The 19,224-nt window shown below is 37.1% G+C and overlaps 1 protein-coding gene and 1 long non-coding RNA gene across 3 annotated transcripts in view; both read left to right on the forward strand.

Moving 5' to 3' along the window:
* Positions 1 to 1,212: 1,212 nt before the first annotated feature.
* LOC131682635 (uncharacterized) lies at positions 1,213 to 2,547 on the forward strand. 2 transcript variants are annotated; one of them, XR_009304115.1, is made up of 3 exons: positions 1,213 to 1,364; positions 1,429 to 1,836; positions 1,897 to 2,547. It is a non-coding gene; the product is annotated as an uncharacterized LOC131682635 (long non-coding RNA). The 2 variants fall into 2 exon arrangements; XR_009304114.1 differs by having other exon boundaries at positions 1,429 to 1,897.
* Positions 2,548 to 15,875: 13,328 nt separating this feature from the next.
* LOC131682624 (uncharacterized) overlaps positions 15,876 to 19,224 on the forward strand; it is a 70,535-nt gene continuing 67,186 nt past the window's right edge. Inside the window, exon 1 of the mRNA XM_058964263.1 lies at positions 15,876 to 16,644. Within this exon, the coding sequence (XP_058820246.1) occupies positions 16,551 to 16,644 (94 nt within the window). The 5' untranslated portion in view covers positions 15,876 to 16,550. The remainder of the gene's footprint in view (positions 16,645 to 19,224) is intronic.

The raw sequence follows: 19,224 nt of genomic DNA on the forward strand, positions 1-19,224 counted from the left end.
TTCTGCGTGTGGAGTAAAAAGCAAGTATTTTTTGCTTCTGTTTGCTCCGGAGCAACTTCTGTGTACTAGAACAAACCTATTATACAAAACCATCTGACAACGCTGCTCTAAAGTGAAAAGTGCTCTTCAAACATCGATGACATCTTTTTTTTCCTGTTTTCTCTACCTACCTAAACATCAGCTGTCTCCCGTTTCCCGAGAGTTCGCCGACCAGTTTTGCTTTCAAACTGAAAAAAACTACAGTTTAACTTCACCAGGCACAATCATCAGAATGAGATGCAGGAAAATATTAACCCAGAATGGTTTTACCGTCCAGTGTGAGAGACATTTTACAAATGATAAAAAAGGTATTTGTGCGGATCTGCGAATTCGGGTTTTGTGGAATAATTCGACCAAGGGCTATGATGTATACTATAGCATCGGTGGAGAGTAAGTCCAATCATACAGCTTCATCCCACCCCGGGAGCAGATGAGCGCTAGCGAATGTTCTCAGCCACCTGGAGGAGGAGGTTCAGCGCGGAAGAAATGTTACCAGACTTCGCCGATCTGGTGTCTGAACTTTTTTTTTGATAATCTCAGAGATTGGGTGTGCAGACGGACGGTTGGAGTTCTGGGAGGGAACGACTGGTAACTTTAAGGTAAATTGTTTGGAGTCATTTGTTTTTTATTACAACTATTGACGGACGTTTCATTGCAGGGTATATATGAAGCCGAAAACACCCACAACAATGGGGTAACTAACACATAGCTCGCCGGTGACAAAGTGATAGTCGCACGGTTGAGTGGAGGAATCGATTTTCTGAAACTGGAAACGTACACGCAAGGTTGTCAGATCGATTGGGGATTTACGTCTGCATAAGGGCGAAGTAAGTTCTATGTTTCAAGCAATTTTTTAAGCTCACCTAGGGCGCAGAACGGACAGATTTTACTTGTTCTTTTAAAACACTGTTCATTCTAAGTCATTTTATTTTCAGTCTGTAATGAGTATGTAATCAAGTGCCTTAATTCTTATTCTTTTTTAGCCCACGCACGTACCGGTTCGGCAGGAAGCATTAGTTAATTTCAGCAATCCGTCCACAGCGTTGCCAGCTCAACATCATGCATCCGAGAAGGAGCTTCGATGTGTCCTGGAGTTTCACCAGCAGCGTCACCGGTGACATGTTTGGAAGTGGCGAGCGGTACAGTCATGACTGGCAGCCAGGGCCACACTTTTAAAGTATTCCGGCTAGATAGCCACCTATTGCAGTTCCCCCTAAACGGCTATTGCGGTCCTATCACATGTATTTTCATAGACCAGTGGCAGGCCGAGATGGGCGCATCTGGTTACCAGGATGGTGTGCTATGTGTGTGGGACTTGATACGGGGTATGTCAGTCAAAATTACGGTATGGCCTAAATCTACATAATTAAATTGATTGGTTATTTTTAGGTGCCTGTATGTGCAAAATTGAAGCGACAAAATTGACGACTCAATCGTCGCACTTGCCTGTTCCCCGAGTTACGCAATATCGCTTGGACTGGACGAACGAATACGGATCTGGGATAGATTTCAGGGTCGTATGGGACGACAATACTGGAGATGTAGCTCGGGAAGTCAGGCTTGACTGTTCCAATTCACAGCTAAATCCGAAGATTATGCTACCTGCCAATGGTTAGGTAATTTGTGACTACGGAAATCGAATGAGAATCGTTCGTTTCCCACTTGTGGCGGCGGAAAAGTGGTTCGGTCCGGGGAATCGTAATCGGCCAGCTGTACAGCTGCAGCCTCCGAACGAAGCCATTGCTAGCACGAGTCTTTGATTTGGAAGGATAGTTGCTGAGGACCATTCTCACAATAGTATAAAAGTTCTAAGTTCTAACCTCAAAAACAGACAACAATAAAATGTATTTCTTTCAGAGTTGATAATATCCATTACATGATCAAATGCGCTGATGGGTATGAATATGCATGTGTACGGTTTGGTAACCAGTACAATTTACACCTTTCTATGCAGTGCACGGCCACCAATGATTCTTCCATAAATTTAGACATTGTGCCGAACAAGAGTAAATTCGCGTATATAAAATATATAGGAGGCCCTATTTTCACAGTCACGTCACTTAGTGACTAGAAGGAAATTTTCTTCTAGTCACTAGGTGACGTGACTGTGAGAATAGGGGCTTGGAGCATATCGCTGTCTGTGCACGGAACTGAACATGATTAAATTTTTGGCTCACGCGCATTTAAACGATCACTTAGCCTATGTGTCCGCATGTGACCGGTGGGGTAGCGTTGAGGGATTTTGTCGCCGCTCACGGTACATTTCTATTTCTTCTCACTAATGTGTAAGTACATTTGCTGCACCCGCTTCTAGTGAATACATTTGAGCAGATATCACAAATAGATCCGAAAAAGTTATTTCTTCGGGAGAAACGCTTCTCACATATCTCGAATTCCCGAAGTCCTGGTGAAATTATGGTTGATATAACAAATTCTGCCTGTTTCCCAGCATTCTGCTTGATATATTCCTGTCTATGATAGGCTACTAGTATATTCCGTCTGAAAATATCTAAATCGTTAGCCTTTGCTTGACACTTGACATTAGTGACGATAGTCACCCGTATGAACGTTTGCAGATAGGCTAAAATGTTGTAGATAAAAGCTTTGTCGCATACGGTGCATTTGCATGGAGCAATTTAAAAAAAAAGTTCTTGAAAAATGCTTTACCCTCTACATCACATCCCTATCTTTGAATTGAACAGTCTGATTCCGTCAGCAGCGCCGCGTTGATGAATTAGTGGATTTTTTATAATTCCATGGATGAAATATACAGACTAGCAAAATTAGATTATAAGCTATACGGTTACGTTACAATGTCTTAGTTAATATCTTCCGCTACCCGACATTGTGAGGATTTGGTGTGATTATTTGTTGAAAGGAAGATTCCTTCACCGGATTAATAGTCAAACCAACAGATTTCTGTGGGATTATTATGAAATTAATAAAAAATTACATAAAATTTAAAACTTTTTCTTGGTTTCATCTTGTTTCATTAATTTGCGCCGTTGAAGCAGTTTGGTAAAACGTTCCTTATCAAACTCGTGCTTATCGCATAGCGCGAATTTCAAAATGTCGAATCTTTAACACTATAGCCAGAGCATGTAGTTCAGCATGTTAAGTTTGTCGCCGTGTGACGTAAGCTAAACCTCGAGTGTTAAGTTATTTTTCAAAGATTTACAATCTGGTACCAAATTCGATTATGATACCGGTGGGAATACCGTGTTGGAATCGTAATTCGGTACTAGGGCGCAACTACCAAACCGTGGAATCTCAATCAGAATGCGATCCAACACTTTCCGGAACGGATCCGTTGGATAATTTTTGCTGGATCTCAGGGTGTGCTTCCTCGATGTAATCGGCTCAACTGATTCGTAAAGTGTTACATTATCCTTACTGGGCACCTGCAATGATGGCACCTAACCCATTAGGTTTACGTCGAAATATGTATAACTCGAATTTTCCACTCGCGTAAATATAGATGGTGCGATGGAATGTTTTCTTGGGGGGCATTACCGCATCGAGTTAGTTTTACAGATTTAAATAATTTTTTCAAGACCTTATAACAGTAATGGGACAATGCAAGATTGACAGTTTAGCGAGCTTGTTTACATGGTCTTAGAATATAAAAGCAATTCGAACCAAGCTTCGTTCTGGGTGAAATCAAAAATTTTCTAAGTCCATGTAAACAAACTCTCTGAACTGTCAGAAATGTGAGGTTATACATTTTCATGCAATGTTCTATAGCAAACTGTCAAAGATACGGCTGGATGTTGTTGGCTCGAATCAAAACTTGTCGAAAGTAAACAAAGTTCATTTCATATCGTCAACCTGGCGCCCAGGTGGTGAAATCAACGGGGTACTGGAGCGTTGCCAAAAAAAAATTATTTCCAGATTAAATTTTACTAAACTTCCCAGTTTAACTCAGCCGAAATGCTGGCTGGATCTAATTCGTATTCCGGCTCCTGTGACACAACCGATTCAAGTTAGAATGTTTAAGGGGTACCATTTCGATGCGGCTTAGCCGCATAACCGAGGCCCGGGCGAGGTGGCCACCGACCCGCCGTCGGAAGCAAGCGAACCTGTGATCCACTCGTTTGCCCGGCTTACTCAAACATAGGGGCTATCCCTAGTTTAAGTCCGACTGAGCGGTAGCGAAGTCGGACAGCACGCGCAAAAGCGATGTGGCGTAGCCACATTGGGTGCTGGACACAAAATAAAATTGGCAACGCTAGCAAAAGGTAAACACAAATGAACACTCCGGATGAACCTAGGGCCCATATTATTGGCTCGAATCAAAACTCGTCGAAATGTCAATTGACGATAGGTTCATCCGGAGTGTTCATTTGTGTTTACATTTTGCTAGCGTTGCCAATTTTATTTTGTGTCCAGCACCCAATGTGGCTACGCCACATCGCTTTTGCGCGTGCTGTCCGACTTCGCTACCGCTCAGTCGGACTTAAACTAGGGATAGCCCCTATGTTTGAGTAAGCCGGGCAAACGAGTGGATCACAGGTTCGCCTGCTTCCGACGGCGGGTCGGTGGCCACCTCGCCCGGCGGATCCCCAGCGGCTTTGCGCCGCTTCGGCTCCTAGGCCTCGGTTATGCGGCTAAGCCGCATCGAAATGGTACCCCTTAAACATTCTAACTTGAATCGGTTGTGTCATCGGAGCCGGAATACGAATTAGAACCAGCCAGCATTCCGGCTGAGTTAAACTGGGAAGTTTAGTAAAATTTAATCTGAAAATAAAATTTTTTTGGCAACGCTCCAGCACCCCGTTGATTTCACCACCTGGGCGCCAGGTTGACGATATAAAATGAACTTTGTTTACTTTCGACAAGTTTTGATTCGAGCCAACAACATCCAGCCATGAACCTATCGTCAATTGACATTTCGACGAGTTTTGATTCGAGCCAATAATATGGGCCCCAAAGATACACTCTCGAGTTCATTTGTGACGTCACAGTAAAGTAATGAACTTAGTATCGTGATTCACCACTTCATTTGCAGTGTTGCCGATAAAGCAAACTGAAATATGCAAAACAGTGCTGCCGAAACAAGTATTTCGAGTCTCACCATTCTTGATTTGGTGAAAATATTACTCAACATTCTTGCAATTTTCAATTTTCAAAAAATCATTAAAAAATCAGGGAATGTCACAAAAATTTCATTTTACCGTGAATGGTCTTAAAAATGTGATATCTTTGGATCAAAAATAAGAAAAACTGGGGTTAGGTCGGACAAGAAAGGTCTATAGTCATATTTATTAGCCTTACTTGTTTTTGAGAGCAAATCTTACCTCAATCAAAAGTTATAGCTGTTCAAAAACGTTGTTGTCCTCAAACAACATGGGCATGAATGGGTTAAACTGGTTATTTACCTGAATCAAAGCATGTATTGATTTGAGAGTAACAAAATTCAGATTAAACTGAGGATATATTTATGCGGTTTTAAACAAAAATATGGTTGACATAATCAATCGGATAGGTTGGGTTTATTAATAATATTGATTATAATTATAAAACCACACGTCAATCTAACGGTAGATGAAGGTTATTTTAATTAAAAGAAACTGTTGACACAATAAAAAGTGATGCTTGTTTCAAATATTTCTAAGAGTTTGTTCTGATTAATGAAATTGTTGTAATTAAATCCAAATTTGGTTAGCCCATAATTAACCTCAAAGTTTATTTACAATAATATAAAAAATGGTTGGATTCACAATATGTTTTTCTGCGTGTTATAGGAAAATGTCGAGTACGGAAACGAAAACGTTAAACGTGGAGAACTGTTCAGCTAGTTGAAGTGTGACATTCAGTAGACTGCAGGATGTACGCGAATGCGACAAACGCTATACAGTGATATAATCTCATATTCGTACACCTCTAGTGTATATGTTTAATATTGTTTCATAAATGTTTGCGCTTTTTAATATAGGTATTGTTTTGTAAATGTGGTAGTAGAATCATCATCTGTCATTGGAACTACAAAATAGGGTATTATATGTTGATAAAAACAAGCTTTTTCTATGTTATATTTGAGTATATCCTTAACATGCCCGTCTTACCCCCAGTTCCCCTATTTATTCAACCATCACCTCTGCATTTACTCATATCAGGATCGTATAAGCATATTACATGTTTTTCGCGAAGTTAATAGGGAGATAATTGATAACTATCATTTTATTACATTTTACCGATCACTTTTGCTATTATGCTCTTTTGCATATGTGGTTTTGGCAACACCGTTTGTAGATGGCACATTTTACTGTGACGTTTTGAGAGACGGGTTTGTAGTTGTGATATATTTCATGTGATGTATTGCAACCGAGAGTGTAGATATGAAGTTTGGTATTGGAAAAAGATGCTAACTACAGTCAACTTGGAAAAACATCACATCTACAAAATATTAGCAAAACAAACTTTGGTACACTATTCTGTTGGTCCATAGAATCTAATAGCAACACGGTGCGTGCTTCAGGTGGTGGATAGAAGCGAAGGGATACCCTGTCGACTGGCAGATTGAATTCTTTTTGCTATCAATTCAACTAGATCCAGTCCGATGCAGTATCCTATGGTTGTTGGTTCATTACATATAATCTAAATCAAATATCATTCAATTTAAACAATACTTTAAAACTTAAGTGAATTATCCAAAGTATTGGGATCATACCAATTCAAACCTAAATCTAAAGAAAACATCATTCAATTTCACAATGTATTAAATTTAAAATTTAAGTGAACTATCCAAAGTATTGGGACCATATCAATTCAAATGTTCAAAATCTGCCTAGTAATCTTGAAGAACCATCATCCACGCGAACCAAACCGTCAAATAAAGTGGCTATGTTCCCAAATATAAGCAACTTTAAATACGTCCCTCCCGTTCTTTTCCTCTACTTCATTGGTCTGTTTTTGTTTTATCTCTATTAGTTTGCTTTTCCACTACTCATATATACCAAAAAATATCAGTCAATTTATACGCTTGTACTTAATCTCTTTTCATAATTATTCTTGTAATTTGGCATGTTATTTTTCCTTCTACTACTATATTTTAAGTTAGATTCTAATGTTCGATGTGCTAATGTCTATTTGTCATGTGATGTATTTTACAGCACATAAAATCTTGTCTAACGTAAAATCTTGTCTAACCTAAACTCTTTTCATTTCTTAACACATGAGCCATCAACCCCCGACCAGCGGAGGATGACTAAATTCTATTAAAATGCAATTTGCATTAGTGATAAAATATATAATACCTCGATCAAGTTTTGTTGTGCTCTTCTGATCATGCCTTTACATCTAGACGAGCTCATGCAGTTGCATGTTACACGTGTTTCTTTATTGTACTCCATGGATTAGTTTAGTCCCGGTTTGGTCTCTTTCCATCTTTATTTTTATTTTGTGTGACGACAATTAATACTCAATAACTACTAACTCTTCTCTTTATTTCATTTTTTTTAACTTTCGGTCTCATGCATCCCATTCTTCTGATGACCCCTTCGAGCTGATACAACCAAGGAGGGTAACATTACTGCCAACAATGATTATTCACTGCCATCAGATATCGCCAGGTTTTAGAGAAATTGAGATGTATTTTCATACTCGATTGAATCAGATAAGTAGGAACGACCAAAAAAATGCATGTAGCATATAACACATTTCTTATCTTCACATATCATTTGTATTAACATATTATTTACAGGCACCACACATATCTCAACACCCAACACTTCCCATACACACTTAACACACACACAAATACACAAATGCTTGACAGGTGACTGGGCCAAGTGCATTCACTCGTAGGATCTATCATTTTGATGATCGCCTCGATTCTACGAAACCAGATAACATAAGCCAGTCTTGTCTGGTGAATGCATGTAATCTGGCGGACGAGACGAGACGGACAGATGACGGACTACATTCTTCAATGCACGGCTAGTGACCTCAAAAAAACCTTATGGAAAAACATATTATATTTATTTGTGAACAGCCAACAGTAGTACTGTTCAATGCACCTTTTCATCACATTCTGCAGCGAGAAGAAGGGTAGGGTCAAAAGTTGTGCGCCAAATTTCGAGGAGAAGGGTAGGGTCAAAAGTTGTGCGACATAGCATTAACATTTATGTGTCCAACAAAAACACCTTCAACAGGTCAACGAGGATACCCAGGTACCCACAAATTAAAATGCACATAACTATGGCTTCCTACAACCGATTTGGACACTTTAAGATGTTTTGGATTCAGGAACTCGTCCACTTTTTGATTTTGTAAAATTTAACCGGATGAATGGATCTGGTTCATGGTAATCCGAATTTTCCAGAGTAATGTTCCAGTACTAGGGCATGATTGGAAATTTTAATAATGGCATTTTGAAAAATGGAATTGGAATGCAATGGCCACTCACGGCCCCACGGGAGCCTGTTCCGGAATATTTCCAAAACCACGAGATATAGGCTACTGATGCAATTCCAAGAATTTTGATACCCATATTGCTAGTATTCCATTGAAATTCACAAATAGTATCCCAGCACTGTAACATGCTTCCGGAAATCCGGATTCCCGGAAATCGAATGAAGTAACCCGATTCATTTTTACTAAGTCCAAAAGTGGATGAGCTCCCGAATCCAAAACACCAAAAAGTATCAAAATCGGTTGGAAATTAGCTTAGTTCTTGGTATTTCAGTTGTGTGGATATCCGGGAACCCACGTCGGCCTGTTACGTCGTAAAAAAAATCAGGAGCCCCTCCTCACTCCCCCTTACTATATCAACAATATTATTAACCCAAAAAACCCTTGACTTAGTGAAGTTTTAAGATGTCACAAAGTTTCAATTTTCAGCTATGGATAAAACATGGGATTTTCATTGAAAGCTGAAAAGGTACCCGGGTACCGCGTCGGACACATAACGGTTAAGCTTAATTTATTTGGCTGGCATCATGGTTAGTTTTTTGATTTGGTATGCGGATTTAGCTTACTACATTAGCTAGCTAATCTTGCTCATTAGTAGACTTAGTTTGGTACCTGAATTAAACTTTCTCTTCGGATTCAACCAAACAAAATTTAGTAAATCAGTTGAACGTATGCTTCTTAGAACCATTGGCAGATGCAGAATTGTGAACTGAGAGAACTTATTTTCTGCTTCATGATAAATAAAATTCAAAACAAAACTATCAACACTGTATTTGTCATGAAATAGACATATTTGGTACGCAATTTGCTATTATATAGAAAATGTTGATAAAAGCCGTCAAACATTTTGTAGGGACATGTATTTAAAATAATTGTAAAACATATTTAATTGTTTTCATACCGGCCGCGTTGTGGGCTACATGCTACGAAGGAGGAGGGAAGGGACGAAAATCGCCGAAAAAATCCTACGTGGTTTATGTACGGCCCCCATAAAAAAACAATTATTTCGGGTAATTATTTCCTTTTTAAAAGTTATTCGCGTTTCCCCATAAGAACAACATTGTCAATAACCTAATATAGTACTTGACAATATCTGTAACAGTATTAGTGTGTTCAATGATTTGTTTTCCTCCACCTGTCATAATTTTTGATAGGTGGAGGAAAACAAATCGAAAAAAAGCTTTGCGGCCGGATTATTTGCATGGTGGATCCGACCCAACCGGTATTGTAGTCTCCAGAATAAGTTTCACAGTGACACAGAGCATTAAAACACCATTATAAATACTTTAGGAAAGCGATTTCAAACGTTTAAATTGACTGACAGTTTAACATATGACAGCTGGAGGAAAACAAATCCCCAAGTAATGTGAGTGAAATCATTTGCATAGAACTCTATGTTTATCGTAAAAGAAACTACTTTTTCAGTGTATGTGGATTATGGAGAAGCCTTGCATAAACAAGTTTTCCTTACAACAACCTTTGAAATATTTTTATAATTCATACTATTTGCAATATAAAATACAATTTTCTTTTTGAATATGTTTGTTAACGCCATTTCAAATCAAAATGTTCATATCAAGAAATTTCTGAAATGTAGTAACTCTCAAGATATTTTAATTTTTGTGTCAACTACAAAATCATTTGGTTTTACGACCTTTTTATAAGTTATTCGCGTTTCTCCATCAACAACAATAGATTTTTTCAAAGGGTCATTAAATTTCATGTAACTTTCCGTTTGACATCAAGGTGAGATAGTAAATCGTTTTAAAGCTACACGAAAACAACCAAATTAAGATTCAACCATAGAGTCTGATCATTAAACTATACAGAACATCTCAAAAGGTGATTGGCTGTCATATTTGGACAAATAAATCGTTCTACGCCTATCAAATCTCAACCGTTACAGTTATTGAACTTTTTGTGCAAAAAACTTATTTATCTCAAAATACCTCTAACTCGAAAAGTATGTTTCAATATCAATTCTTCAAAAGGGATAATAAGATTTCGGTAAACAAACTCATTTCGCTCATTAATCAGCTGTTGAGTTGAATTTCATGAAAGATACACATGAATCAACACCTTCACCCTTGGTAGAAACAAATTTCAAATGTCTTCTGTGTTGAAATTATAACAAATTAAGAGAAATCAGCAAAACAAAAGTTTGTTTACAAATCTTATATTGGTTATTTAGTTTAAATTATTTTTTCGTTTTAAAGTAGTTTTTGAGGTTTTTGATAATTTTCTCAAAATTATGAATAATGATTATAGCAATACCTATTATCCAAAAGTTGGGTTTTAGGTGAATCGTCGTTGTTCTTCAACATCATATTCGTATCTCTTCTCGTTTCTTTGTAATTCCATTACTGAACTTTTCCTGTAATCGACTTGCAGGTGCTTAAATGACTCTAATCTACAAAATATGCTAAGAGAAGAGACGACAACAGGCTTCTTGCTCTTCTTAATTTTATCTACCAGGCCCTGTCGTAATTCCAAAGACAACAAGCATCCATCGTTGCCAGATTCCATTTGCATGATTTTCACAATTGCTGTACCTCAAATATCGACCCTCAGTCAAGAATTCACAATACTAGCTGCATTTAAAAATTGAATTTTAAGTTTATTTGTGTCCCTCTTAACAATACACGTAGTTATATCGTCATTCAGGGTATTTATTCAATTTGCATGAAATGTTCATGTATATGAAATGTAGCCAAAATAAACTCAGCAGCACTGTTTTTCATCCCGTTTGAAAATATTATGAACGCTCTTGACTGGCAAAACGACCAATCAGAAGCTGGTTCAATATTGAGGTTAGGACTGGATCAAATTGGCTACGCGATTGTCTTCTCTTCTCTTAGAAAATATGCTTTATATCGTTATTTCCAATATTTCATTCGAAATCTGAGAAAAATTTCTTTCGATGTGTGTATATCTTTTAGTTAAATGTACTAAATGACATTTTACTAATAAAATAACTCAAAATTAGCGTTTTTGGAGAGTTTTGTAATTATTCTAATTATTATTCAACTAAATTTATCGTTACTATTGTTCATTTGGTGCCCCTTAACATTCTCTATAACTTGTTATTTCACACTTCATCCCTATCCATATAGTTAACACAGCATGACCTCACCACAAATGTAGTGGGTTCGAAATCGTTGTTTTTGCATATGGAATGAGTTGATGAAAATGATTTTGCGTCGAAACAGGAAGAAATAATTGAATGGAGTCAAAGAAAGAATGCTAGAATTTGCATTAATTCCATGATAATAATGATGATTTTTATTATTTACTATTTTAAGAAAATAACGAAAATGCTTATAACACTAACTTTAAAATAATTGACTTCTAAAAGAATACTAAATTCACTTAATTGATAGATATTAATAATTTTTCTCTGGCTTTCGAATGAAAAGAAAAGGTACAATAAGTGCCATACTTTATTAGAGCTAGTATTAGTGAAAATTAGATTGAAATATCCAAGTTTAATAACCCAAACACATGAAAACAAGAAAAGAAAGGTGGATCATGTCAAAGAACAAATCATGCAGCTCTGCAAGACTAACAATCTGAATTTAAAACGATGATGTTAACTATTAAGATTTTCGAGAAATGAACGAAAAATCGATCAAAATTGTTAAGTTTTAAATAAATTATTTTGAAAAGGTTACTTAACCTCATTAGCTGAAACATGTAAGGACATCACACAATGGTACATTTTCTTACCTATCCAATCTAAAAGATTTGAAATACAAAGTATACTTTTTGAGTTAAAGTTATTTTAAGATAACTAAGTTTTTAACACAAAAACTTCAATAACTTAGTAACGGTTGAAATTTGATGATATGTGAACGATTTTTTCTCCAGATAAGACAGTCAATCACACCTTGAGGTGTTCTTAACCATGAACCAAACATCCTGAAAATCATATTTTGGTTGTTTTCATGTAACTTTCGAATGGTTTACAATATCTCGGCAACTGTCGAATTTTCGAAAATTTTTGTTAAATGCATTTTGATTTGAAATAATACTTAGAATAATGTTCTGTAATGAAATTATAGTTTTGTATGTCAATTAGTATAAAATTTAAAAATGTGCATAGTTATCGTTAGAAACACTTTTTTTACCGATAAGTTATCTATCATGTAATCACATTCAGAATGTTTCTATGCCTTGGTAGACAATACTATATTTGACTATATCTCGACAAACATATGATTACGGCCTAAAAGCCAACTGTCACAATCCACTTTGAATGGAAATTCCGGACAAACCGTTACACGCCAATCACAGATGTTGGTAGTAAACGAAAGAGAAAAGTTTTCTCTTTCATAAACTGTTGTGAACTGTGTTCGACTAGTAACGGTTTGTCTGGAATTTCCATTCAAAGTGGATTTTGACAGTTGGCTTTTAGGCCGTAATCATATGTTTGTCGAGATATAGTCAAATATAGTATTGTCTACCAAGGCATACCTTTCAATCTTTTCCCTTCCTACTAACACTAATTCCTTTCCCGTGATACCCGTGGAGATGCAGAGGTAGTCTCGGTCTGTATCAACAGCGAGTGTCGAACTAACATTCCTTCCCGTTCTCGGTAGAACAGCATTGACCATTGGCCGGCGTCATTATTGACCCATTTTTATGAAAGTTTTGATTCAGTGAAACATGCACAGTGAGAATGATTCGCTCCTCCCATGCATCAATTTTTAGCTCATTGTGCATTTTCACTCATTCGGTCAATCACGAAGAGCAACCACGGGCAGTCTACCTAAGCTAAGCTAAGCTGTGAAAAATGCCAGAGAGGTGACACTCCCACTGTTTGTACTGGATATCGACCCATCAACTCATGGACCGGGGACCAACGGCTGTACTTCCCTTCCGAAGCAAGGCGTGACCTCAGATTTTTCTCACCTCAGAAAAATGTCATCGACCTCGACTGGGAGTGAACCTAGACCAACTGGGGTGGGTGGCATCGGCGCCGTCTTGCTAGACTCAGAAAGCAACTTACAAAAATGAAGAGGCTTGGAAATATTTATCGTAATGTCCAACATATATATATTATTTTGTTTTGGTGTAGGGCTGTATTCCGATGGAAGAAAACGTTACATCGGATATAAAGACTAAATCTTTGATTTTGCAAGAAACGTGAAAATGGTACATATAGATTGTTTACTATTTTGGCAACATTGGTCGCGAGGGGTGTGTCGTTTTCAACAGGGATTAGCAAAATATAAGAAGAAGCCGTAGCTGGCGGATCCTATCCTAGATTTTGCTGTTTACAGTAATCCAGCAAAAAAATTTGAAAGTAATGCAGGCCGAAAGGTCGGCTCTTTTGAAAAATTGCTCTTGAATCAAAATATTGCAATTGCCAGAGAAAATCATAGATATTCATAAACCGAACATAACTGCAAAGTTTCGTTCGAATCGACGATGCTCATATATTGCGGTCGACCGATTTCTTATGGAATCCCTCAGGTGGTTATCCCTCAGGCTTCGTCGGAACATTTTTTCATCTGCTGTAAACTTTATGCAGTAAGGACATGCTGAATAGTGTCACAAGGTGGCAGCTAAAATGGCTGCCGTCGTTTCTGCTTCTTCTTTTTATTTCATCGTTAAAATCAAAAAATTGCATTGACGCGCAAGACAAAATCTTTTGTAACTGGAATGTCTTATCTCAGATTACTTAGAAATTGTATCACTGTATGTAGGTATGTTCATTTGGGAAATTAGAACCTTTTTATTTTTCAAAACAAATGAAACACGTGGTGCAAAAATCAGTAAGCGGATTGCTGAACGATACGCTTGGGTGCGTGCCATCTCCTATTGACGATTCTACGTTGAAACCGCTCGCAGATAGCGCTGGAAGGAAAGTGTTGCTGATTTTATTCTGTTCTGTCATAGTGCATATATTTTATGTAAACATTGGTAAAAAATGGCTTTTAAACACCAAATTACCGATCAATTTGTTGATAATTGTTTATGAAAATGAAGGAAAACCATCATTTTATAAGATGATGAGTAAACATCTTGCGAAAAGAGTGTAAAACATAGTGGTTTCTAACATTATTCGCAGAGCTATATGCGCGCTGTTTCGAAATGTAATTTGTTGAGCACCGTAGCCGCCGCAACAGCATTTCCCGTTCGTCCTAAGTTAAGCTAAACCTTCATGAGATGGTGTAAATTCATGAAACTCTCCAGACCAGGCGAGGAAAGAATATATCCGGCTAATAGGAAAGTGTCAGCTTTGTATCATGCACAGCCGATCCTTCTCTCCGATAGTCTTCACTGAATCTCCTACATGGTTCAAAATATGAAGGAGTTCGACATTGGTACTGATTGGGTCTCGGTTTCGAGTTGGAACTTTATTTATGGAACGATTTTTCATAACCACAATAATACCCCGATTACATTTCGAAGAAATATATGAGTGAAATAGTTGCAAATGGCTGTAATTTCAGAATAATTGCAAATAAAACTAAATTTCTTACTCGTTTCATTCATATTTTGGCAGTGGTAAGCTTTTTCCGAGAAGATAATGAAGATTTTGTTATAAGCTACGACTCACTTACGGGTGAAAAAAAGCAAACTGTATCACTTTGCCAGTTCATGAGCTGAATCATAGGTGTCGCATGACTAATTTTGGCTTTGCCGCAAATCGCCAATCGGTATAATACGTTCTAGCCGCACACAGATGCTGAACGTAACCCGAACATAGCCGAAAATAACCGAACCTTCGTTGTGATTTTGGCCTTAAACATTTTCGGTTCGGTACTCATTGACACTGATTCCATACACCATTTGTCTAATGTTCATACCTTGACCGTGGTGCAGAAAGAGAATCGGTAGAATCTGCAAATCTCTAGAAATAGAAGTCCAAGTTCAGAAATAGAGTATAAAATGAATTCTTTCTTTTGAAAAAATTGTAGATAAACTTTCTACGAATTCCACTTAAACTTTTATTTTCTTGGTTGGTTTTGTGTTTCATGGTAACTAACTGAGCATCTTGTAGAACACATCAAAAAGATTAATCTGATTCAGCAATTACGGGTTTATTGTAAACACTTTTCTACTGAAAACCCTTTTGAAATACTCATTTCCTTCCCCTGTTTTTGTCTCCCGAGTTGTGATTATGTCTATTATACAACATTTAATATCTACCATCTAATCTATCAGATGTCCGAATATCTCTGAGCTATCGAATAATGGATTATATTGGAAAATCGTATATACATAAAGGAGTCAAAGATTATAACTTTGAAATCTAATACAAATCGCTCTATTGTTTTTCTTGTTATACCTCTTTTATTACGTTTGACGCTCTCGTGAGACAGTTACAGAGCAACAAGTGCTTTCAAAACAGGCTCCCTGTCACTCGTGATCGAACCACGTTTTGGACATGTAAATGAAGCAAACCGCAATTCAAAGACAATGTACATCGTAAGGTCTTATTTATCAATGGTGAACTGTGTGATTGAAGCAAGAGATTTCAAAAAAAAATTGCCAGGCAACTGCCTACTCGCGATTACGAGCATGGTTGTTGTAAAATCATTATCAGCTTTACTGAGTCGGGAAGCGTGTGTTTAGCCTAATCACTGTTTGATGTGTATAACTAATAAAATTCGTTTCTATCAAAAACAAATGCCACAATTGTTCGGTGTGTGATATGATACTTCTCTTTGTATGGGGAGATATTCTGATCTCGGATAGAAGAGCGTCTCGCTGCCCAACCAGACTAGAGCCAATTGGCACTTGGAAGAAGCAACGTCGTTGATTCATTCGTGGTGTCAAGCCTTCATCCACTTTGCTTTGGCGCAATATCTGTGCATCGTTATCACTATCACTAGAGTGATTTATATTGGCAAATGCTAGACAACAAGATGCACCCTTTCTTCGATTCGTGTTTATGGTGTTTGAAAAGTTAATATTTGTGTACTTCAGAATACTACGGCGAAACACCCAGTTTTCTTGCATGTTTTGCATATTACGACTAGGTGCTGTAAGTTTTTAAATAAGACGACCAAAATAACCACTGGACTAAATCGGCGAAGCACATGATCTAAAAGTGATAAAGTGTAAAACCAGGATTAACCATCAGCAACATGGGGAAAAATACGAGATCTAAGAATGCAGTACACGTAGACCATGTTGCATATTATCATACGTATAAGTACAACTCGCTTCAGAGGCTTAACAGTGAGTACGCACATTCATAGCATTCTAATTTAGAATTGAATTAAAGCAAATATTGTCGTTTGCGAAATTGCTCAATATACTATTGCAGAATACTTATTGTAATGTATTAGCTATTCTCATATAGCATATATTAGACAGGCAAAGTGTAAACCGACATTGTATCCGAGATCCGGAGGCCTTATAGACCGTTCGATGCAGTTTAACAAGTTTGGGAAACATATATGTAAATGTGCTTGTGTATGTATGTATGTATGTATGTATGTTCAAGTTATGTAATCATTTCATCAGTGTTATTCCAAATTGTATAAATTAGGTGTTAAAAATAAATAATGCCATAAAATTGCCTTTGAGAAGTAAAATTACTTAGAAAATGTGAGAATAAAGTTAATTTTGTTAGTTACCATCTGTAAATATTTGGAGATAGTAAACAATAAAAAATCGGAGATAGGAGCGATTGCCTAACGACTTTCTAGGATATTATGCCTATTATAGTAGTAGAGCCTGCTGTTATCATAACTATTTCGCTCCATTTGGTTTCGAATCAACCATTTGAGATAATAGCAATATCAATTTGTCCAAGAAAAGGTGTGAAATGATAAGAACAAGTTATTTTCTTCATTAAATTGAAAACATATTTGTTCAGAACTATCGGCTAACTCCGACTTATAGTTAAGATAAAGTTACCTTCTTCACATCATTCATACAGTGAACCGAAACTGGATGAAAGTGCATACGAGTGGTAAATTTTGCGTAATATTTCATTCAACTGCTGAAAATAGTAGAGGAATTATGGGTAAAACCGACACTGTGGGTAAAACGGACACCCCACAACTTTCTCTAGAAATCAAATTTTTGATCATTTCATGATGACACTTTATGATTAGGACGATTATGTAGAGCATTTGATTTACGTTAGTACGCCGATTGTCATAAAAATAAACAAAACATATGACAGCAGCGTTCGAAGGGCAAGCACTAAATCTTCAATACCATCACGCAGTGCCAAAAGTCTTACATAATTAATTACTTTAAGTACCATCAAATACCATAAAGTACATTAAGTACTGCAAAGATTTAAAAAAGTGCGCACCAAATACATTGTACTTTAATTACTGAAACGATTTTAAGTACAGCGCCTTCGTACTTTAAATACGCAAAATATTTTTATTACCGTCAAGATGTACTTTAAATACTTCAAGTGCGTACACATCGACATTAATTACATTAAGTACCTTAGATTTTTTCGGTTAGATTTTGTCGATTGATTTTAAGGTTTTTACGGAACAAAAGCTTTTTAAATCACCAGTTTTTTCAGTACCTATTATTATCGGCCTTTCCTATGATCAACTGGGAATTGAAGACGAGTTTGAGAAAATTCAATATTTTTTATTGCTTTTTAAAAAAAAATTCGCTGTTGGGGTAAAATCGAGACCCTTTGGTTAGGGTAAAACCGACACAGAAATACTTGTGTTTATTTCTTATAAGTCTGTTTAAAAATCAAAAATTGGAATTTTTACTTATCAGATTCTATCAAAGCTTTTGCTATTTCTGCAAAAAGCTCATCAAACTGATTTTCTAGTGTTCTTTTGGTTTGTCATAGAAGTACTTAATCACAGTGAGACAATGATCTTTTGTATACCCCGGTAGATCGTTGATGATCAGAGTCCCGAAAAATCTAAGTCTGAGGATGAAAAAAATCGTTGGGTCTAGTAATCATCTAGTATATAATACCGTCCACCTCATTGTTTGATATTTTCTTCTGTCACTATCGATGCGCTTGCTTAGCGATAGCAACGAATAAAAATCACAAGTAGGGTGAAGTGCCTATTTCAACCATACTAAGGAGGGCGCCTCACTGATTCATTAACAAGGAATGCGTACAAATTGGCATCAATAGCTTTGCTTCGTTGTTAAGTACCAAGATAATAACATACATGCGCTGAAAACAGTGAAATTCTCGTGTTAGAGCGCAACGAAAACACGAATCGAGTGCCCCTATTGTTGCGCTACCATTTGACTCAATGCGTTAAACAAAGATGGCAGACACTGCTCTAACCAACGGCTTCAAATGGATAGCGTGATAATAGAAACATATCGATAATGGGCTCATCACCCTATTTCGTAAAAGATGGGAAGCGAAAATTTCTCTTCGCGAAAAGTGATTATGTTTATAGAATGTAATGATTTTGTTCTTTATACCTTCGAAATTCGTACCATTGTCGATATGTATCAAATATGGTGGTACTTTTCAGGATGTAGCACAACGGGTTTCGGTATATCGTGACCTTATAGTCGTCTACCTTGAGGCTGGTTGTGTGGGCAGGGTTTTGTCGTGGCAATCATGGAAAACACGACAAACCACATCAGTAACTACAACTCTTTCCCCACAAGTCAAACTTCCTGTAATCAATCCCAGAAAAAAGCTATTCTCTTAGCTCTATCGGATGAACTGCTCTTGCCAATATTTCCTTAGTTTCGTGAGCTTCCTCCCACAAAAGACAGGTGCGATAGCGTTAACCAGCAGCCAATAGCACGGTAAATGTTCAATAATAGATTCCAATGTTGCGATGATTTGTAGAA

The sequence above is a fragment of the Topomyia yanbarensis genome, chromosome 2 (genome assembly GCF_030247195.1).
Source record: "Topomyia yanbarensis strain Yona2022 chromosome 2, ASM3024719v1, whole genome shotgun sequence".
Taxonomy (NCBI): domain Eukaryota; kingdom Metazoa; phylum Arthropoda; class Insecta; order Diptera; family Culicidae; genus Topomyia; species Topomyia yanbarensis.